We start from the raw sequence: 24,395 nt of genomic DNA on the forward strand, positions 1-24,395 counted from the left end.
GTGCATCATTGTAGGTGCCTCAAGGAAAGACTGCAGACTATGTAGAGTGATAAACTATGACTGAACCTCCTGTGAACAGATCACATGCTCTTTGGCAATGAGATAAAAGTGAGGACTTAAAAGCCCCAGCAGTGACTAAGCTTGACTTGGTCAGTAGTCGATTAAATTTTCATAGAGCACAGAATAAGCTAACCTACAGCACTTATAAATGTAGAAATGCTACCCTTGCGGGTATGATAAATACATTTTAAATTCATATGCACTCTATAATGTAATGAGAAATGACGGAAATGATCAGGTCAGGCTCTTCCACTAGTCCTGGAGATTTCAAGTAAATAAAAAAAGTGATCTAGTGAAGCCTGGACACGCGCTTCTCTTGTTTTGTGTGATCTGAAACAGAAGACTTTGCATGTGAATGATAAACATGCAGTGAGTCAGGTCTAAAGAATGCCCTGTTTACTTAACTCGATGCACAATGTCTATTGCTAGTTAAAGGCGAAACAACACTTCAGGCAATGAGACAAAGTACATAAACATTAGAGTGAAGTCACTCATGAACCTCTCTCAGAGGTCTGAAACTGTCAAAGCCGAGCGGTCAGTGTTTTGCTGGAGCGAAGGGGAACTTCCGCAGACCAGGATGCCCTTGGAGCCGGACTCCCAGGAATGTTCCTTATTCCACTTCATTGGATTAACTGCTTAATGCCCTCATTTGCATATTAATGACACACCAGCTTGTCTCATTTTGATAGAGGACTTGAACTGGTTTGAGATGAAAGAATGCTTAAGCAAGGGACCTTTAATTCGACTGTAACCTCAAAAACAAACATTCTTCATTTTTGATTTATTTATATAACATTCAAAATGTAATATAATAATAATTTATTATAACTCAATAATTTTTTTCTAATGAAAATGAAAGGGGTCATGAACTGGATTTTTTAAATAATGTTCTCTGAGGTCCACTTATAACGTGATTTACATCTTTACAGTAGTTAAGTAAGGTATTTTGATGTTTTGATGGGCATGCCACATTCAAGACTTGGAAGGTAATGCCCACTGCTACGATTAGGGAACAGTTTTGCATACTAAACAATTTAGTCTATAGTGTAGAAAACAGACAGTGTCACCTAAAAAGTAGAAAACACATGAAGTTTACCTATAACAAATATTTCCATGGTGAAAAATCTAAACGTTTTGACCATTGTGGCTCACACGATGACAAAAACACTTTTTATTTTGGTGGCATTGGCCAATTTACTGACACAATAACTGGGTTTTGAAGCATGGATTAAATGTTTTGGGTGAGAAACTGCATTTTGCAGTTGTGATGTTCAAGCAAACAGTTGTGACAATTGAGTTTACAGTTTAGAGAATGTTAAGCCTGTTTCAAAAAATTTGCCAAAGCCAATGAGAAAACAAGGAAGTTTTGAGTTCTGAAACCTTCAGGATATTTTATAGTACAATGACCTCTTATATGTCAAAAGAAGGACAATTTGCTTTCTCAATTAATGACCCATTTTGATAGATGGATAGATAGATAGATAGATAGATAGATAGATAGATAGATAGATAGATAGATAGATCTGCCAAAACACCACCAAAAATACATGAAAAATAAATGAAGAAACCCACGTATCGACTCTGCATGACTGAATGGCAGGAATTTAAAAATTCACATTGTAATGTTTTGTTAATGCGCTAACCGCAGTTGAGCTATTGATAGTCACAGTCACAGTCACCTGGATGTGAGAATGCAAATAGTTTGTGCTTCCAGGCTGAACAGCAGGTACCGAAACCTGTGATGTGTTTTAAACTCATAGCTGTAGTGTTAAACTTGAGAAACACAAGTGAGAGGAGCGAAATCTATAGTATAAGAAACACTTTTCTCTGAGTGCGCATCTTTTGCTTAATTAACAACACCTGGAGAAAGTGCTAAAAAGTTTGGCCATTTTAACAAAAAGCAGCAAAAACGTTTTGCCACACCCGCCAATGACGGGTGAATTGAGAAATCTAACAGCAATAGATGTGTCTTAGGAGCAGTGGAATTGTGTGTCTGTGTGTGTAGCAATATATATATATAGCATATTGTACACCTGTAAAACGTGAGGAGGAATAAACATCCTAGAGACATCTGAGAAACATACAAGCATTATTTGCCCATAAAGGAAATTTATGCCTTGTTGTGGCGCTTGGCTAGTGTTTGGTCCCTGTAAAAGAGATCCATAAATCAAACGTATCACCCACTATGTAAGTTGTCAAGTCATTGAATATCCCCGAGTCTATAGGTTTAAAAGGCTGAATAAAAGTTCAAAGTGAAATTCAAAGCATCATCATTCATAAGCAATGAGAAGCTGCAGTGCTAATTTTATAATCAAATTAATTATTGTGAAAAGACTGGCTAAAAACAGCATGCACTAATGAATCACTTGGCATATATTAAGCACTTGAGCAATTAAAACAATTCAGTGGCTCTCACTAAACTGCCTGACTGAATAGAATCGGTGCATAAATAAATGTCTGCTTATCTCGCAATAGCCAGCAGCGACTTTAGTTAATATGCAACAAGTAGAACAGGAACCAGTTTTTTTGAAAATAAATCATAGCACAGATAAACAATTTTGGAAAAGTTTCTTAAGGTAACCAAATGAAATTTTCTTCCCGAGTGGAGAAGCGATTGGAAGGCCGTTGAAGCTCTCTCGTGATGTGAAGGATCTATTATTGCTTTGTCAGGTGGTCGCTCTGCCAGTATCTCTTTCAAGACCTCTTGAAGCCTCAATGACAAGAGAAGGGGGGGGAAGGACTGCTGCTAATAATTGCCTGTTCAGAAAGCATTCACACAGCTAGCACAGGACCAGCCAATTCCAGAAATAATTTGGGATCCCAGACAAGGCCAATAATGAACCTCACAATTTTTGAAAGGCAGAACAAAAGCGCATGACGAATAGTGAATCAAGCTGTAATGGAATGTCATGAAGCCCGGTGTTACGTGATGACTGGAGCTGTCACTTAAACAAAGCCGTTTTCACAGCCTTGTTGTGAGTTTTACTGATTTTCTGCCCAAATGTTTGACGGATTATGACTTCTGATGACTTTTAAACCCCACTTTCAAGCAAATAATTAGGGCACGTGCAATGATAATGAATTAAAGGGGGAAAAACAGGGCACAGTTGGAAAATTTGCTCTGGGCTATATGGACATTACAGTATATCTGTGATGTGTTGGGATAAAAACCATTCTGAGAGCAAAAAGCTTATTCTTCTTTGATGGCGAATGAAAAGTTGCAGCAATCCGACAAAATGTACATTTATTAAGCAACATATACTTTTTCAAAAGTTTGGGGTCGGAAAGATATTTTAATGTTTTTAAAAGAAGTCTCTTATGCTCACAGCGGCTACGTTTAGTCGATCAAAAATACAGTAATATTGTGAAATATTATTATCATTTAAACTAACTTTTTAGTATTATAATATATTTTAAAATGTAATCTATTCCTGTGATGCAAAGCTGAATTTTCAGCATCATTCCTCCAGTCTTCAGTGTCATGATCCTTCAGAAATCATTCTAATATGCTGATTTGCTACTCATAAGAAACATTTATCATTATTATCTATGTCGAAAACAGTTGTGCTGCTTATTTGTGGAGAACAAGATCTTTTCTTCAGCATTCTTTGATGAATGGGAAGTTCAAAAGAACGGAATTTAGTTGAAACCGAAATCTTTTGTAACTTTACTGTCACTTTTGACCATTTTAATGTGTTATTATTAGTATAGTATTTCAGTATATGAACCTCTTTGGGTAGCAGACATTAAATTCTCTTTGCCGAAGACAAGTGCAGAAATCATTGTGAAAGCAGCAATTATCAGCACTTGAAGGATGTGCAATGAAAATGACCAAATGGTTGAAATATTCTCGTGTGCGGCATTTATCTTTCTTTATAATGTGCATTTATCTTGTTGTACTAACAGCAGAAACTGCTGCGACACTGGCAACCATCAATCTCAATGTCGATTCCGTATTTAAAAAGCCGTTTTAGCAGCACTTTTCCTTTTCCTTGCAATTGGCGGCCCTCCCTCGGCACCATAAACATTCATCAGACGCAGTATAAAGCTGGAGAATAAGAATCCAACAGGCAATATAAAAACGTATTCACGCTTTGACATGGGAAGACGGGATCCAGTGCAGTAGAAAAATAACAACCATATTCATATTTCCTCCCTTTGACGGGGGAAAAGCTGTTGGGTAATTTCACTTTTTTCTAAGGTCCAATGCCTCCGAAGCTCTGATCCGAATGTTGCTTTACTGTCTACTTTGGGATTTAGTGGAAATCACTGGAGGTCTACTGCCGCTACAAATTGACATCTGCAGGAGCTTGAAGTCAATAATCTCTTTGCGTTTAGCCTGAAGGAATGTATTATTCTCAGCACTATGGGAAAGAGACCTTTCCAAACAGCTTTTTTCCCAAAAACCACAAATGAAATCTCACAATAGAAGAGTCCCAAACCTCCTACAGAGGATCTTCTGTTTTACTTTACACGCTCACAAACGCCTTGCTTTAGAAGAAGACCAGTTTCCATTGGCATTTTAGAGCTTTCTGTTCTACACGTCTCACGGGAAGTCTTATAGTGGCTACTGTGCACAAAACTAAGACTGGTGTCATGCACATTGATTCAGTGCTAGTTGGTGATGAATATCGTCCTGCAGTGCATGTCACCTGGGGTCTGCCCTTTCCTAAATTGATCCGTTTGTTCCATTTAAACACAGCTGAACAAGCTTTTTTTATATAGAGGTTATAGAAGAAAAAACGAAAAAAAAAAAAAAAAAACTGTGTATTTGGGTAGGCAACATACTGTTTTCTAGCAGGGTGTACAAGCATTGTAAATGTCCTGAGACGATAAATCTGTTAGTATCCTATACATAACCAATACATATTTCCAACCAAAATGCCATAGTTTATGTTGAAACATTGAAACTGTTGTGTCAAAAAGAGAATAACACTATAATGTGTTGTTGTTTTATCATCCAACAAGTTAAGGTCAGTTAAGGTCCTTGCACGAAAAGTCAAGGAAATTTTTAAAGTCCGAAATGTACACACTGTCTCCGAAACTTTCGTCCGTCATAATTTTTTTGGGATCGAGATCGATTTTCTGCATTTTTCGCATCCGTGGCAAGCATTTTAAGAGGTGTTTTGACAATTCAGAGCCACCGAATGACGAATACGAAAAAACGCATACAAATGTTGCATTTCGTAATTGAAATTTTGTAAACTTTCAGACTCAGTGTGCAAGGACCTTTAGGCATCCAATGCTTAAGCTATTGTTACGCAACCAGACCGTTGATCCCATTGACTTCCATAGTATTTTTTTTCCTACTATAGAAGCAAACTGTTTGATTTACGACATTCTTTAAAATATCTTCTTTTGTGTTCAACAGTAGATAGAAATTCATACAGGTTTGAAACAACTTGACGGTGAGTAAATGATGACAGAATTTTCATTTTGAAGTGAACTATCCCTTTGGTAATGAATAAACTCAAACAAATGTATTAATTAAATAAATAGTACAGCAAGGATCTATTCTTCAATATTGCCTAGTGTTTCTAAGAACTAAATCTGCACTTGTCTGTTTTGGATCTTCAGACATGAGCGAGTCTGTGTGACTCACAGTTATAATGGGACTTTTATAGATGTGATGGAGGTGTATTCCTTGGAGGTTTACCAGGATAATCTGTCAGAGAAGACACTTCAGAACTTTTAGAGGCACAGTGCACACACTCACTTGTAAGGTCCCAGAGCCCTATTGCCGTACTCCAGCGCCGTCTCGTAGTGATCCAGACTAATGCAAGCATCCATGGCCAGATCCAGCAGCCTGAGCACATAGATGTTCCTGTCCGGGATGACATCTGCATATCTGTGCAAAAGAGCTTGGCTCTCGTTCAACAACTCCTCCCAGTCTTTTGATTAAACAGTTAAGGACACAATTAAAAAGAAGCAGGACTGGATTGCAAAAACTACAGTAGTTAAGACCTTGCTGGTTAAGCCAGTTGGGAAGCCACTGGCACACAGATTTCAAAATGCAATCTATGCTTGTTATTTCTGCAGGAAGACAGCCTGTATTTTCTTTTATCAGACGTGTGTCCAAAGGGTAAAAGCAAGAGAGATAGACAAAACTGACAGCTTTACCCTCACACCTTTCACTTCAATCTTTTGGAAATTGATATGACTACTGCATAGTTTGCAGAGTCTAGCAGTTGTTTCCAGAGCAAAACCGCTACAGGCTAGTTGCCTTCACCCAGCTAAACCCTGAGATATAGTCCGCGTATCGCTCACAGAGTGTTAGACAGTGATATCATTTGATTCAACTGTGAAGGATACGCTGCTCGGACTGAAGCTGCTCCAGGTGAGGGATGGCGTCTCTTAAGGATGTCCACACCGTCGTCTCTCCAGCCAGCATGTCACAGTCCTGTTCACAAAACAATATCACATTAAATCATTTTAAGCAGTTCCGGATTGAACAGGAGCAAAAGCAAAAATGACATACGAATGAATCAATGGACAAGGTCAATCAAAAGTTGCCTTAAAAAAGGTTTGTGTATTCATTTACTTATATATACATGTCATTTAAAAAATATTTAAATATTATTTTTTACATTTATAAATGTATTTATTTTTAGCATTTGTAATTGTATTTATTTATATGTGTATATGTAGTTACAAAAAATCTGGAAAAAAATGATACTACTGCAAGTATAAATCAATGGACAATCTCAATCAAAAGTTGCAAAAAATATATTTATTTATTTATTTACACTCTTATTAGGTATGAATTACTAACTCATTTAGAATAAACATATTTACATATAAATTGCATTGTAAATTTATATATTTAAATTTTGTTTTAAAATGTATTTAAATATTATTTATTTATAAATGTACTTGTTTTTAAGTATTTATTCCTATAAATCTAACTTAGATATTTGATTTTAAGAAAATCAACATTTAAATCAATAACAAAATGAAATAACACCGCAAGTATGAATCAATAGTCAATAAAAAGTCAATCTAAAGTGTTTTTTTAATTTACTTTATATATTTATATTTACGCATTACACATTCCAACACACAACATTTTTTAGCAATTCCGGTTCACATTTGTGAAAAGAAAATAACCTATATTAGAACCGAAGCTATATGTTAGATTTGACCAATGACGCTTGAGCTTTTACTGAATTATAGTTCAAATTTATGTGTGTAGGTCATCAAACATCAAAGACCTTCGTACACACAGCACAACAAAAAACATTAAAAGGAGAATGAGAGAAGCTGTCAGGATTACAGAGCCGTGAGGTGCGTGGAAACTGAAAGGGCTTGTTTCTGAGAGGGCAACTTTATTCCAGGATAAGTGTGATGACAAGTCGGAGCCATAGGGGGGTCTGTCAGACACTCAAATCCCTGCAGAGAGACGTGTGTGTGTGTGTGTGTGTGTGTGTGTGTAGCCCTTGGGGATACACGTATAAGTGCCTCTGAGACATCAAAGGCGTGTGATGTATCAGAGGTGAACAGTCACGCTGCTGACAATATACTCTAGTGTTACTGCCTGAGCACGCACACACACACACACACACACACACACACACACACACACACACACACACACACACACACACACACACACACACACACACACACACACACACACACACACACACACACACACACACACACACACACACACACACACACACACACACACACACACACACACACACACACACACACACACACACACACACACACACACACACACACACACACACACACACACACACACACACACACACACACACACACACACACACACACACACACACACACACACACACACACACACACACACACAGTTGTTTTCATTTTTTGTGGGGCCTTTTCATAGACATAATGATTTTTATACTGTACAAACTATATCTTCTATCCCCTAATCCTAAACCGATCCCTAAACACAACCTTCACAAAAAACTTTCTGGATTTTTACATTTTAAAATTATAATTTAATATGATTTATAAACTGTTTTCCTCATGGGGACCAACAAATGTCCCCACAAGGACAAGGATTTCAGATATCGCCATCCTTGTGGGGACATTTTGTCCTCATAACGTAGGGTTTACCTGAAGTGCGAGCACACGCACACACACATGCACGCACGCACGCACACACGCACACACACAATACATTTTAACTCTTTTAATCATTCCTTTATATGCTATTTCTCACTGTTTTTGAAAATAACTCTTGATCACTCTTTTGGGGTCAGTAATTTTTTTTCTTTTTTAAAATAAATTAATACTTTTATTCAGCAAGGATGCATTACATTGATGGTCCCAGATACTACGGTAATTTGATAAGTTCCATGGGGTTCTTTGATAACTACATTTATACACCATACTGTAAGTCTACTACAGTATATGGTGCTATAAGATGCTTTAAAAAACACTATTGTATTATCAACATGGTATTGTCCAGAAATACATGGCATTACTTGTTTCCATGGTGTGTTCAGTGTGCAGATATTTAATCTCTTTTTCTACATGCATTTTACCCTTACAAAACCGGACTATGGTGTACGATAAATTAACATTATTTCAACAAGGTCCTCATGGCTTCTAAAATAATCTTTAACTACCTTTTATATTCTTAGATTCAATGGGGATACAACCCTATGGTTCTTGGATCAATTTTAAAGAACCCTTTATGCCAAAGATATCTTAAATGATTGGATAATACTTTCATGTTTAATGGCTATCTCAATTTTTCCAGTGATACAGTAGCAAACATAAACAAGTAGCAAACATAAAACTGCTAAAACTGAAGTGAGAAGACCATCAAAAAGACAAACTTAAAATTGATGCTGTCCATATTTGCTCACGTAACAGATGCAACATGTACAAGATAGCATGCGACATACATCTACAATTTCATAAATAAATATTTTATTCCAAGCTTCAAAGCATGAAAACATACAAAAAACAATAAACTATGGACATCTTTATCAGGCCAAGTTCTGCGGATGAGAAAGGCCATCATGAATTTATGTATGAATTGGGCAAAACCAATAAAACATTTTTGGTTTTCCACATAAACTCCGATGTGAGGACATCAACCTCACTGCAGGAAGTATTTCATGAAGCCGTGCGGAGATATTTGTGTGGTTCAGCCAAGGGTTGAGAAACCAATTTTAGTTTTTTAGTGACAAAATGAATTCAGATATTTATGGTACAAAGCAAAGTGTACACTGTTATGTGCTTTTGTTCAAGTGCACTCAGTCCATGCAAACTATGCAGGCTTTATAAATGATTTATCAGGTAAGAGAGTGCAAGCTGACCGACATGTGGATGTCATGAGAGGCCAAAAACCCACAGGCCATCCACCAATGAGTGCTACTAACTTCCAGAAATCTCCGCCGGACCATAATGCTCTGTTTCTACTGCAGAATCACGAATAAAGCTGAAAGCTGCACATGAACTGATTGTTGAACATGGTAAACACGCTGCAAATTGTCAATCACACCAAACCCTCTTGAGGTTTTGCCGTCAGACTAAAACAGTCCATTGTCCTGCACATTAAGTCAGAATACCTTATACAGATCCGATATGTAGAATTGGAAAATGGCATTAAGCATTAAATTAAACATCTAATTGCAGCGTGCACAAATGGGTCTGTACATGATGCAAAAACTTTTCTATATGCTGCTCCTTTTCAATGAAAAAGCCATTTTCTTGTTAACGTGAACAGCATAATTACAGGGAGTGAGTCAGGAATCAAATTGTAGACGGTGGTTCAGACTTTGTTTATTATTGTGTAAATTCAATAATCATGTTGTTCATTACTGTACTGATTAGAGTGCACTGAGTCGAAAATACCCCACTGAACAAAACATGACTAACGCTTTAGCAAATGTATCCCATTTCATATAGTCCTACTACACACAAAAGCACTTTGCCGACAAAAGCACATCATAGGAATGTGGTAAGAAAACATGCAGAACTGTCAAAAATCCCTCCTTTTTTCAACAGGTTGTTGGTTTATTCACTATAAAAGTATGCACGTTTTAAGTACGGCAAAAATCTACCAGGCAATATATATATATATATATTCCTTTTTAAAAACTATGGCTGTCGACAGAATAATTTTTTTTAAATAATCATTTGGAAGATGCAAAAATAAGAAACCCAGAATTAATTTTTTAATTTTTTTATAAAATGTTATATCATTTTAAAAGTTTATTTAAATGAATTTGCTAAATTAACTTTTAACAACTTTTTTTATTTCATATGATACCTCTTTATACCTGGGATGCATTAACTCTTCTCTTGCATAATATATTTAGAATACTATTGGCATACTATAAGAAATGGGACACAGCAAATTTGTAAAGGAGATATGGCACAAATGTGAAAGAACACTGTAAAACACTGATAAAAGCAGAGACATGCACCGTGGTATGACCAGACAGTCCTTCATGAACAGAGTAACATCCGTGACCCCCTCCCACATGACTGTCAGACTGAATCACATCTCCGGTCTCGGGAGATTCTGGGAAGGTGATAACCTGAGCAACCCCTCCCTGTACTTAACTGCATATACAGCTGCTCTATTGTTTTACAGTGTCAGTATGTCCTACTGAACTCACACAGGCTGTCAGATTACCGCAAAGCCGGCGGTGAATCAACAAATCCCTCTCATCAGAGTGTCATCAGTGTAACACTTCACACACCTCACCTGTAATTACCACACACACACACACACACACACACACACACACACACACACACACACACACACACACACACACACACACACACACACACACACACACACACACACACACACACACACACACACACTATAATCTATCCCATAATCCTAAACCGACCCATCACAAAAAAAATCTTTCTGCATTTTTACATTTTCAAAAAACATAATTTAGTCTGTTTTCGTCAATGGGACCAAAAAATGTCGGATTTCAGATATTGCCAACTTTGTGGGGACATTTTGTCCCGATAACGTAGGGTTTACCTGGACCACAATGATAGTATGTGATGGAGTGTGATGATGAGAAATGTGCCGAACAACAAAAAAACACGGAGAAAAAACTTAAAACTAGATTTTTAGTTTTTAAGGTCAGAAATTAAATAAATACTATATACACTATTGTTTAAAAGTTTGGGGACAATAATTTTTTAAAATAAATTAATACTTTATTCTGTAAAGATGCATTAAATTGATAAAAAAATGACAGTAAAAATATTTATAATGTTACAAAATATATATATTTTATTTAACGCTGTTCTTTTTAGCTTTTTTTTCATGAAAGAATACTGGAAAAAAAGTTTCCACCAAAATATTAAGCATAACTGTTTTCAACATTGATAATAATAATAACAATATTATAATGATTTCTGAAGGATCATGTGACACTGAAGACTGGAGTAATGATGCTGAAAATTCAGCTTCGCATAACAAGAAAAAATTACATTTAAAAATATTCTAATAAAAAAACTGTTATTTTAATATATAATATTTTTCACAATATTACTGTATTTTGTGAAAAAATAAATGCAGCCTCAGTGAGCAGAACAGACTTTTAAAAACATTTTACAAATCTTACCGATCCCAGTGCAGGCATAAAAGAAAATAAATAATTGTACTTTTAAATAAAATTATTTTCAATTTTCAAGTTATTAAATTAATATTTCCATAATACTCTGTCTCTTTGATATTCTAGTACCTAGGCTCAGGCCTATATTCACCTTTTACCCAAAATGACTTGCATTCAGTTGGTTGATTGACTGATGGATGGATGGATGGATGGATGGATGGATGGATGGATGGATGGATGGATGGATGGATGGATGGATGGATGGAAGAAACAGATGCATGGACAAATAGATGTGAGTTTGTACGACACATATCAGTTCAAAAATCCAAGACGTATGAAAAACAAGCTTAAAAAGCTTCCACTGTTTCTTCCACTGTTGGATTCAGGGATGAAACCCGAAGTCTCCATCTCGGCAGCCCTGAGCAAGAGCGTTTATTCTTGTCTGCACACATCTGACAGATGACTCAAGCAGAGGTCAGTCTGAGCAGCTGTGTAGGTGTTAACAGCAGGATAAAGCCTCTTTCTCTTGAGCTCAGAGCACGGTATGCCGGCATGCAGGTGCAAAATAACCACAACATAAGCCTGGAAGGAACTTGTGTATGCCAGTGACATGTTGGAGCACAGGACACCAGTTATGTTTCTTTATGGCAAGCCCTTTTGACTTTTAATCATTCCCAGGATATTAATTGTTATCAACAATTAAATTTTCACTAGTTAAAATAATCGTTCTTGCTATCATGAATGGAGTTTTTACTAGTAACAATAGCTATTTTGGATATTAGGAATTAAATGTTCACTAGTGTCCTCATTGATATCATTCTTGATATAAAGAAATTACATTTCAAATGGTAAAAACAATTTTTCTAAATATCTGAAATTGCATTTTTACTAGTAGAATTTAGCAATATAATACCTTTGCAAGCCATTTTGACTTAATCACTCGCAGGATATGCATTTGTGATATCAAGAAATCAAGTTTTTAGTCTAGTGAAAATGTAATTTCTGATATAAAAAAATAGCCATTATTACATGTAAAAAATGTCATTCCTGACATCAAGAATTATCCTTTTAACTTGTTGATGAATCAAAAATTCATATCCTAGGAATGATTAAAAGCCCAAACAGCTTGCCATATTTCTTTTGTCACTCGCACATGCATTTGATGGTAGTTCAACAAAAAATGTAAATCATTGACTCAACCTCACATGTCATTCCAAACCTGTTATGACTTTCTTTCTTCTGTGAAATACAAAAGAAGATATTTTCAAAAAGTTGTTTGTCCATACAATCATTTTTCAATGGGGTCCATAAAAACATTGGACCCCAATAACTTTCATTGTATGGACAAAAAACAATATATATTTTTTTCTAAATTTCTTTTTTTGTGTGTGTTCTGTAGAATATGGAAGCTCGTTTCCGCCACAGAATAAAAAACAACTCAAAATAAGTAGGTTTTTATCTCACAATTTAGATTTCTCTTTTTTTCAGAGCACGTAAATATTAGAGTCACTGTCACTTGATGGTGGATCTGGTGAAGAAGCTGTCAGCGATCTGAATGTACTGGGAAATGAGCTCTGACAGGGACAGTGATGATGGTGTAAAAGCTCCAAAAGTTCACAAATATGCTTTATTCTTTTCTTCTGTAATTATTACTCTAGTATCAGGAGAGTTTTATATTATCACAAAAGGTAGAGAACCATCCGTATTACATATAATGGGGTTGCTAAAGACCCGAATGTGTAATAATAATTGGCGAAACATTCATGCATTTAAGGGTTAAGAACACACAGATTGTTCAGCTGACGAAACATCTTTCCGGAAAAAACTTTCATTAGACAAATCAGCTTTAAGATTTGTGAGTGGTGAAAATTATGACCTTTAGGACCTTTATACACTGCGTGCCATTGCAAAGAATATTAGTCTGACTTTTTTTTTTCAGAATTGTGATATATAAAGTCAGAATTGAGATAAAAAGTCGCAATGATCTTTTTTTATTCTGTGGCGTAAGCACCAATAGCAGAAGAAAAGGAAATGACCCATGTTTAGAACAAATAATGACAGACTTTAAATTTTTTTGGATGAACTATTCCTTTAAAGGTGAAGTGTGTAATTTCTGCAGAAAATAACCTGAATAAAATAATAAATTAATCTTTAGGAAAAAAAAGTCCCAAGAAAGCAGAATTTTTAAAAAAGAATAACAACAACAACAATAAATTTGGCATATTTAAATCAACTTTTTTCCTCAAAATGACCTGCAAACCCCCAGCACCTTCTTTGCGATGCGTTAATTCTAATCTTGCGTATTATTTTGAATGGATAGTGAACACAAGCTATTTTAGAAACACATTTGTAAATAAATAGAACTGTACTTTTCCACCAAATGGAAGTAGAAAAAATACAGTGTTTACAATTATCTGAGAATCAAAATACAAAATGTCTGACTTATAGGTGTTTGTGCATACTATGTAAGTATGGAGGAAAAAGTACTTTAACATCTAAAAAATGACACATTTCCCCTTTAAATTCCCATCTCTCCTCGCTCCGTCTTTAGCATTCATTCGTCCGCTCTCATGCATGCCATCCAAAGCTTTATTCTTGACATGCTCCTGTCATCGCAGTGATGATCACAGATGACAGGGCCTGCTGAGGACAGGTTCCCCGGGGCAGTGCGGAGAGACCGGCGATGCTCTAGGACCGGGTCTGACAGACTTGACACATCAGATGCTTTCGAGTGCTGAGTGGGACCGACACAGAGCAAAAGAGCGAGGAAAAGAGAACATGGAGGAGAACAGGGATGATAGATAGTGATCCCGCCAGGACACAATGAGGCGGGGAGAAGCCTTTTCCAGGAGTGATGGGGTGAAAGTGAAAGAAATGAGGATAAAGGGTGGATAAGAAAGAGAGATCTGAGGGGATGTTCACACGGCTCACCTTGTCCTCAGCGGTACAGCGAGCGCACTGACACAGGAAGTGGTATTGCTCCTGTAATCGGGAACGTCTCTCTTTGCTGGGTGCGAGGACATCGCTGTAGCTTATAGTCAGCTAAAAAGAGGGAGAGGTTAGAAATGGTTAGTTGAAAGATTTCAGGAAACTACAAAACCCTGGTGACTAAACATTAAGCACTAAAATCAGTCATTTTAAATGCTATAAGTAAATTTAGGCATTGCTTTGATGTATGAAAAATGGGTATTCAGGTACAGTAATCCCAAAATGCACTCATGCATTGCAATGAAATCAGTAAAAATGTCTTATGCCCAATTCGTCATACAGTAAAAATAGTAATATTATGACAATTTTAAACAACTTTTCTATTTTAAAATATTTTAAACTGCAATTTATTCCTGTGATGTAATGCTGAATTTATTTGCATCATTACTTCAGTCTTCAATGTCACATGATCCTACCGAAATCATTCTAATATATATATAAACATTACGATTTTAAACAGAATTTTTATTGTAACAACTTAAAAGTCTTAACTATCAATTTGATAAATGTAATGCATTTTTGCTCAATAAAAGTATTAATTTCTATCAAAAAAAGAAAAGAAAAAGAAACGTACTGAGCCCAAAATGTTTAATGCCAGTATGGTATTCCTAAAGTGATCTTTGCAAAATGGTTAAAAAAATTATTTATATATTTTATTGGCTAAAAAATTTATAGAATAAAAAATATGCATTATAAAAACTGAGTTTCCCATGAAGGGTGTTTCAAACAAAAAAGGGTTGGGATGCTGCCTTACTGTCTACATAGGCAACTACTTTCAAAGCCTTAGAAAGTAGTTGCCTATGTAGACAGCAGACACAGATGCTGCTCACTAGGGTTCGGAACAGAGCCAATGTCTTGTGGCAGATTAGTCTTAAATAATGAGAAGTCTGCTTGCTGAGCTTAGATGAACAACACACACTGTAGCCTTAACTTTCCAATTCTGTATAAATCTATATTAGCAATATATTTTGGCCATTTTGTTGCATCTTTTAAAATATAAAAATGTATCATCGCATCACTCTAACATGACAAACGAATCAGAAGCAACATCAACCATGATTTTCACCTTCACATCACCATCTTGACTCATTTGATTGGAATTTCAAAAATACCCTTTTCCCTCAAATTGGATGAAATATGTAAAAACAACCTCTTTATTTCCAAGATGATAGCTGAACACTACTTATTAAATAAATATGCAATGTTATGTAGTGGGGTCATGTGACAATAACGTAGCTTGCTGCATATTGTTTCACCTGTTATCTAAAATAAAAGAATAGAATAGAATAGAAAAGAAAAGAAAAAGTATGCATGACAGCATATAATGCACAGTATGCAGAAAGCTTTTCCATTTCCAAACTCTCTCTTGGGGATGTCAAATATAGAGAGTGGGAGATAATTGAAAACAGTTATTCCAATGAATGAGTTATTGAGTGAAGCGGAGAGAGAGAAAACGAGACCGATAGAAAGAGCAGAGTACAAAACTAGAAAAGATGGGTAAATAGAGAAGGCAACAGACACAGGAAGACACAGGAACGAAAAACCGATCCAAAATGAGTACGACCCTTATGGGCAAACAGCGCCGTGTGTACAGTGTGCAGATGTGTGTGGGTGTATGAATTATAATCGTGCCATGCGTTTGTGTGTGTGTAAACAGTGTCTGTGGGACGATGAGCACTTGTGTATTCTGCCATCGTATATCGTACACCTATAGTGTGAATTCTCATTACTTCCTGTGTACAGAGAGCTTGCTGGTAATTTCATTCCAGTTCGCTTTTGCTCTCTCGACGTTTCCTCCCACTGTCAGAGGGAAATTAAGCATGACTGCCTGATTTACTTTGGAATATCTAAACTTTCAGAGCAGAAATAAACAGAACGGACGAATAATGAGAGTTTGTCGAGCGTGTCGAACGGGGCCAATGCGAAATACCACATCCCGCCACAGATCAGCCGAATGGATTCAGGTGTTAATGTATATGAATATCTTGGCTTTCTACTAGTTATTCTGGCTGGCTGTGTGATGGATGCGTGCGGTCAGGTAAATAGGTTTAAATGAGCTCTGATTAGTCGGGAGTGATTGTTAAAGAGTTCTGCAGGACGCTCTGGATGAGAGTGTCTGCTAAATGCAGTAAATGTAAATGTAGGATGTCGCTTGTAGATTTATTCACGGGGTGACTGAATTAGGGTGAAGTTAATCTGGCAGGGGCTCCGTTAAGTGCCTGCAACTGAGAAAATGTGGTGTGATAAGTAGAATTTTTTTTGGAAGTTAAAATACTTTCTCCTGTCCCAGTTTAAAATGAATAGACAACTGCTATTTGTGGGCAGAAAAGTAAAACACTGCGGCTCCATGACACTATGAAAATATTACTTTGTTTATCTGAGCGGTTCTGGCTCAGTCGATGGAGTGAGTATGGGGCAGGGAACTGAATGAAAACATTTTTATTAACTGAAGTAAAAACAATAAGTTAATATATACCCGGAAAAATACATTTTAAAGTTCAGCTGCAATGATTTTATCCCTTAAAACTCACATTTGATCACCAAAATTACATATTTAAACGTTTGTTTCCGTGAAAAAATAATCTTGAATGTAACTACACCCTTGCCTCATTTAGTATACGCGGTTATATAAATATGCAAATGAGCCCCGCCTCCACTCACTCTGGTTCACTGCAGTTTTAAGAAGAAAAAAAAAAACCTCAGCAATGGTGTTGACTTATGAATTTGTACATGGTTTGTCTTAAATCATATTAAAAACACCACACAGTCATATAAACAACATTAAAAGCTTGATATTCACCACAGGGGGATTTAATAAAATACAAAAAAATACAATTATCAAATAACTACTAAACAATAAAAATACCCAAATGAGCTAATAATAAATAATAATAATTTAATATAATAAGCTAATGATATTAGAGAACGTACAGACATTTTAATTGAAGGGACAAATGAAAAATATAAATAATAATAATATTAAAAAACAACCCAAATAACAATAACTTTGAGTGGAACTATTTTTGTGTTGCAGAAAAAAAAAAAAAAACTTGTTTCTCAAAAAAATATTGGTAATGTTTTCTTGGGCCCAGTGACAGCTGAGACCCATCCTTATCATTTTCTCCTGGACCCCATACATTTAAAGGTCCCAGGTCATTTAGAAAAGGACAAGGCGAGCGGGAAATAAGGTCTATGTGAGTGTGTATGGATGGACCTACCTCCTCACAGGGTCTGATGACCTTAACAGCTCGCAGCGTGAGTCTCTTGCCCTCGAAGATCATGACACAGTTCGGCTGGCAGTCGTGGTTCAGCAGAGACATGCTGGTTCAGACAAACACAAAACCAGGTCAAACCAGGAACTCCTGAACCAGGTGTAAGCACAACCCACCAGCAGTGTCTCTCAGCTGGATTCCTCACCCTTAATCAGGCCTTCGACTAGTAACAGACCAGCATCGAAGGTTTGAAATAATAGTATTAAAATAATACAATCATATTAAATATTTAAATAATCACATAACCTATTCAAATGTATATAAATATTTGATATATAATTGTATATTTATATATGATTTATCTAACTTTTGTGTTTGCATTGTTTGTCTGTTGTCTGCATAAATCTATGCTGATTTGACAAATAAGACCCGAAGGGGGTGAATTTAGTTCATCCAGCCTGTCAAAACACACAGGGAAACTTGTACAAACTCATCAAAAATAAAAAAAATTCTCTCTAAATGACAGATTGTTTTTGCATTGTTTGTCCTCATTAAACATTGAAAATCAAACTGCAAATCCCCCGTAGTCTCCATTCTCACTTTCTCTTGAATCTAAATAAATAATGCACAGGGGCAGTAACCGCGAAATAATGGAACATAAATCAGTCATCACTAATTAATTAACTAAAGAAACAAAGTCGCTGCAGTCAGTTAGACGCAGAAAACAAGAAAGCTGACATGTTCGCCAGCGGGACATTTGTCTTGTTGAATGCGATATGATGTAACTGCTGTCTTTCCGCCGGTTTAGAAAACCGAAAGCGACAAGGCGAGAATGACGGCAATGAAACGACACTGATGATCTTCTCAAGACCCTCGCTGCCCATGTGTAAGGTGAGATCATCACAGCCGATGACCGTAGTGACCCTTTTGGCTGCTGACATCACATATATATAGTAACACTTTAGTTTAGGGACCAATTCTCACTTTTTTCAATATAAAAGCAGATATTTTATAGACATTTTCCAAAAAGAGGAGGAAAAGTCTTAATAATCATAATTTAGAGAGCCAAAGCTCTGAGTGAAAAACAAAAAATGACAACATAATGGTTCAAAACGACATATGAGTCGTTTCCATATGTGGCTAAAATATTAATGTGACCGGCTAATCCAGAATGCAAGACACTGTATTCAGTATGTATGTGTAAACCATGTTTGAAGTCTTCGTGTCGGCTAGTACTCCCTTGAGGTAAGATTTTAGGAGATAGCGAGCTGAATGCATGTATTTACATTCACACAAGCATGCCAGAACAAACACAGCAATTATAAATCAAGCTCGAAAGCACGATTATCCTTTATATGTAGACAAGAACACACGCCGTCCTGCTCTTCCTGGCTGCATCGGAAGTCATTCAAAAAAACAAATTACTTGTGTTTGTCATGGTCTGGGGGAGATTCGACATTGCCTAAGAGCGGCGTATAAAGCAGGCTTAGAGTCGGCCCACCCAGCCGACGGTAAACAGACGGGCCCTCGCTCTCACGGGACAACCTTTCTGCGTCATTATCATTTCTCTGAGACGTCGACAACTTTGTCTGAAGCCTTGAATCTGCCTTGGCCTCACATCCGATCTGAACACTTCTTAGCTTATATCTAAACAGCAATTTCGGCATCTGCCTTTCTGGTTGTGTTTGTTCACTGTAATCCCGGAGGCTCATATTCATAGACGTGAAATGTTTCCCATGGATGTTGAATATGGAAGCCGTCCCAGTTTAATGGCCCACACAGGGAGGCTGGTTCTAGATATATCTGAAGACATTTTATCTTTAAAACTATAGACATTTTTGCTCTTCTTCTCGCTAGATTGCTTTGCTGGAAAGAACATAATAATGCAAAATTCCATGATAATCCAACATAAATGATTGGATTGTTATTAGCCAATGAAATGGCCTTGGCAATAGGCCACACCCTCTGAGCTCTGATGATTTAGCTTCACACGCCAGTGCTTTTCATTTACAGGATATTGCTAATTCACTGCCAACTCTAAAAGGAATAAATTAAATCAAATCGAAAGTAGAATCAAATGAGGGCTAATTTGCATTTGCATTAAGATTTTCACATCCTAAAATGTATTAAAAAAAAGAAGAAAGAAGTTCATTTAAATTCAAGAAAGAGTGTACAAAAATGGCAGGTAAAACTAAAATAAAGCACATCATTTTTTTATATATGTGTGTGATTTTTTTTCTTTCATTAAATAATTGGCTATATTTTTAAAATACAGAACCACAATAAATTATAATTTCACTTGTAACATTAGTCCAAAAAAAAATTCATCACCCAATTTTTTCTGTAATGTTTTTATTTCATGGGTGCTTTGGTGTGCATAACTTTATGAATTATATGGACTCATTATATCATTTAGTTATTTGGTGTCCTTTTGGAGTCTCCAAGTGTCCTTTTTGGAAATACACCTAATGGTTTACTTGACTGGATATAGCAAATGATGACAAAGTGAACGGGTTAAACAATATAAATGGTGTATGCTTAATTTCACGACAAGTGAGAGATTAATCGCACAAAAACGGCACAATTAATCATTCTTAAAAAATGTAATCTATTGACAGCCCTATAGTATAAACATATAGAGTAATATATATGTTAACGTGCTTATGTTTGTGATTTCCTATTTACCAACTGTTGCAGTGTAGTTCCCATAAATGCTCTGGGGTGGAGGCTTGTGTTGCATTTTCTTACAAAGCAGATTTAACTCTTTTATTTTAAAAGAGCAAAGAAAATCTTATTTTCAAGATATGCCTCCTTTAAGCCATATAAAAAAAAAATGTGATCAAATTTGAGCTTATCAATGCTGTCAGAAAATAGCTGTTAGCTAAGCCGTTGTCTGCGCACACACACTCAAGACATTAAGCTCAAAGCAGACCATTTAACCTGAGTGAAACTCTCTTTTATGATCCTCCTTTAATCTGTGCTTTTGATTATTCACCCATAAACAGCCCCTAAGAGCCCGACGCTCCTCACTTACATACACAGGGGCCTAAACTCAATCTTTACATGTGGTTTCTAAGTAATGACGAAAGAAAATATATCTCATTAAAGCAAGTCTGTGCTTGTAGCCCTAAGCACCGTGCTCAGTAAACAGAAGAAGAGTGAAAAAACTGAAATAATGATGAACAGAGCTGGGTAATGAAAGAATATGGAGGACAATGGGATGATTCCCTCTCATCTTCTTCCCTCTGCTGCGAACAAAACATAATACCTGGGTATTGCTAGGCAGCCCGAAACATCAACAGACGAGGCGAATAGCAATCCGCTGCGGTCATTTATTAATGTTTCCAAATAACAGTGCTGAAGGTAGCCATTAACTATGGCGGAACAGAAAAGAACGCTGTTCCTGGAACACCCTCACACCTGAACACAGCTCAATTTACTGCATTTTCAGCCTGACGCAACTGATACAAGGATATGATGTCAACAACACCCACTTAGAGCTAACTATTGGCCCTGCGTGTGGACTTTAATAAACTCTCTTAAAACACTCTCAAACTGGTTTCATATGTCTACTAACAGTGTTTATATACGCTTTGCTATTTATTGACATTTTTCCAAAAATGTATTTTACACCACAGTGTCATTACAATCACAATTCAAATAACATATTGTGTTTAATAACATTTTGCTATGGAAAATACGGTGGTGGAAATTACATTTAAAAAAAGAATTGGAATAAAATGGCTGAGACCCTTATCTCACCAAGCATTTTGTATCCTAAATTGAACATTTATAAAATAAATACATATACACATTTATAATAACTTAAATAAATGTTCAAACTTTTTGCATAATTTAACAAAATTACAGGTTGTTGGAAATGATGCACAATAAAATTATATACATTTTTACCTTGAAGTTTTCCTCACACATTAAATGTCTCATATCTCAAGTACAATAACTTTGATTATAAATGAACAATAAAGGATTTTTCTTTTTTTTTAAATACATTTTATTAGACTATTTTTTAAAAGTAATGCATATTTGTATTATTATTTACAAATATTTAGGGCCCGAGCACCAATGGTTTGAGGACCATCTTGGAATTGCTCTGTTTTATTATTACTTTGTTATTTTTTTATGATGAAATGTGAATGCATCATACAAATAATAAAATAAATATTTGTAAATATTTTAAAAGGTTAAAGGAACACTCCCCTTTTTTTGGAAATAGGCTCATTTTCCAACTCCCCTAGAGTTAAACAGTTTTACCGTTTTCAAATCCTTTCAGCCAATCTCCGTGTCTGGTGGAAGCACTTTTAGCATAGCTTAGCATAGATCATTGAATCTGATTAGACCGTTAGCATCTCTCTCAAAAAAATGACCAAAGAGTTTCGATATTTTTCCTATTTAAAACTTGACTCTTCTGTAGTTACATCGTGTACTAAGACCGACAGAATAAAGTTGTGATTTTCTAGGCTAATATGACTAGGAACTATACTCTCATTCCTGCGTAATAATAAAGGAACTTGCTGCCGTACCAGCAGGCGCAATGATATTACGCAGCGCCTGAAAATAGTCCCCAGCTCGGTAACTTCCAACATGACCGGCACTACGTTTGTAATATCATTGCGCCTGCTGGTAACGGTCTTATCAGGTTCAATTATCTATGCTAAGCTATGCTAAAAGAGCTACCACCAGACACGGAGATCGGCTGAATGGATTCGAAAACGGTAAAACTCAACTGTTTACCTCTAGGGGAGTTGGAACTATTTCCAAAAAAAGTGGAGTGTTCCTTTAAGATTGAAAATCAGTAAAAAGTAGCACAATAAAATCTATAATGCATTGGTTTTATTGTGCCCTTCATTTAGCAAACAGAATACAAATAAAGTTATCTAGTTAGTTTTAACAGTTTCTATTATTTTATAATAAACTCCTGGGACATAAAAGTGCCCGTAGCTGAAGAAACACCCAGTTATCCCTCACTATTTCCGAGGCCTGAATGGGGTGTTAAGGTGGGTAACAAATCGTCACAAACTTTCCTTGTTCACGGATGACAGCGCTGCATGCGGTAGAGCGCCTGTAAATCTTTATGGATTTCTGCTGCTGGGTTTTGTCAGGCCACAGCATAACAGACTGCCGGCCACAGGTTTACTGGAGCTTAATTTGTGCGCTACGGATACACTCTCTTCCCCTGATAACAGTGCCCAGACGGGGCCGCGAGTGTCAGCATGGAGTCCTGGCCATGGAGGACGTCTGACAGCACAAATCCTCCCGCGAGCTCCAGACACAACCACAGGGATTAGCAGAAAACCGCTGGTTCACATCCAGCCGGAGAACCAGTGTTACACTGGAGACGCCACGGCTGAGGACTTAAACACGACACAATATGCTCTCGCATTAGGAAGCAGAGAAACTGACAGTGCATGTCACATTTCATGTATAAAAATAGACAGGGATAAAACACCCTGTTATGGTTTATAAATGGACGCGCTGCTGTTCATTGTTCAACCAAGTAGAGAAAATAAATATTGGTACCTCAGTGCTAGCTAAATATTGCCAGTCCTCTACAACTACAATCTTTTATATACACACAGGCCTTGTTTACAGCTGGTATTAAGATGTGTTTTGGTCGATCGGATCACATGTGGATGACGCTAAATACAGGAGTAAAACGTTTTGAGTTTGTCCACTTTCAGAGGTAGTTGAATACGTATTCGACCGGATTGCTTTCGTAGTGTAAATGTTCATGTGGTCGAATGATTCGAACCATAGACTGTAAAAAAAGCCACAAAAGATGGGATTTAAAGTTTGTTGGCTGAAGACCCAAGATTGGTTTGAAGATGACAAACGTGCCAAGCACAATGTTCTCACACCATTCCTGATTTCTAACACTCACAGCGTGGTCTTGCGCCTAGACGAATGCTGCTGCTCTCCTTATGGTTTCAGTCGTCTACTTTCTCGTTCATATGTAAATTGCATGAGATTATTTCGTCCATTAGATCGAAAGATCTGAAAATCCCATACGTTTACTCACACATAGACCCTCCCCTCGAAGAAATCAGGACAGAAGTGGTCAAAAGTGGACAAAAGAGATGGATTAAAACACCAGGTGTAAACAGGAATGCGTCTCCCTCGTCTACTCGTGATCCGATAGACCAGGGGTTTTCAAAGTCTAAGACAGCGGGCCTCCCTTTTGACACAACTTACCTTATCATTGTTTGTGTTAACATGAAAAGTGCTGAAAAGTGCGTTTACATTGTTAGTGAAGTGTGACCCAATTCCAATGTTTTGCTCATATGTAACACAGATCGGATGTGTTCTATGACAGTGTAAACAGGAAAAAAACGCATGCATTCGGATCTTTCGAGGTCGGTTTCAGGCCTCATTCATATGTGGAAATAAATCAGATATAAATCAGACGTGCCAATACGACTGTCATGTAAACAGGCAGGTCGGATTGTCTGAGGCATTAGGCAACGTCTCCGCGGTTTAATGACGAGAGAAACCCCGACGCGCATCTGCAAAGGGACGGATGGCC

General features: G+C 36.7%; 1 protein-coding gene across 1 annotated transcript in view; it reads right to left on the bottom strand.

Moving 5' to 3' along the window:
• The window catches only part of smyd3 (SET and MYND domain containing 3), a 164,810-nt gene that overhangs the window by 10,185 nt on the left and 130,230 nt on the right, over positions 1-24,395 (bottom strand). The window contains exons 7-10 of the mRNA XM_079633873.1: positions 17,861-17,963; positions 14,586-14,696; positions 6,373-6,460; positions 5,777-5,951 (exon numbers count right to left, since the gene is read on the bottom strand). Of these exons, the coding sequence (XP_079489999.1) occupies positions 5,777-5,951; positions 6,373-6,460; positions 14,586-14,696; positions 17,861-17,963 (477 nt within the window). The remainder of the gene's footprint in view (positions 1-5,776; positions 5,952-6,372; positions 6,461-14,585; positions 14,697-17,860; positions 17,964-24,395) is intronic.

Source organism: Phoxinus phoxinus, assembly GCF_949152265.1.
Source record: "Phoxinus phoxinus genome assembly, chromosome: 13".
Taxonomy (NCBI): Eukaryota; Metazoa; Chordata; class Actinopteri; order Cypriniformes; family Leuciscidae; genus Phoxinus; species Phoxinus phoxinus.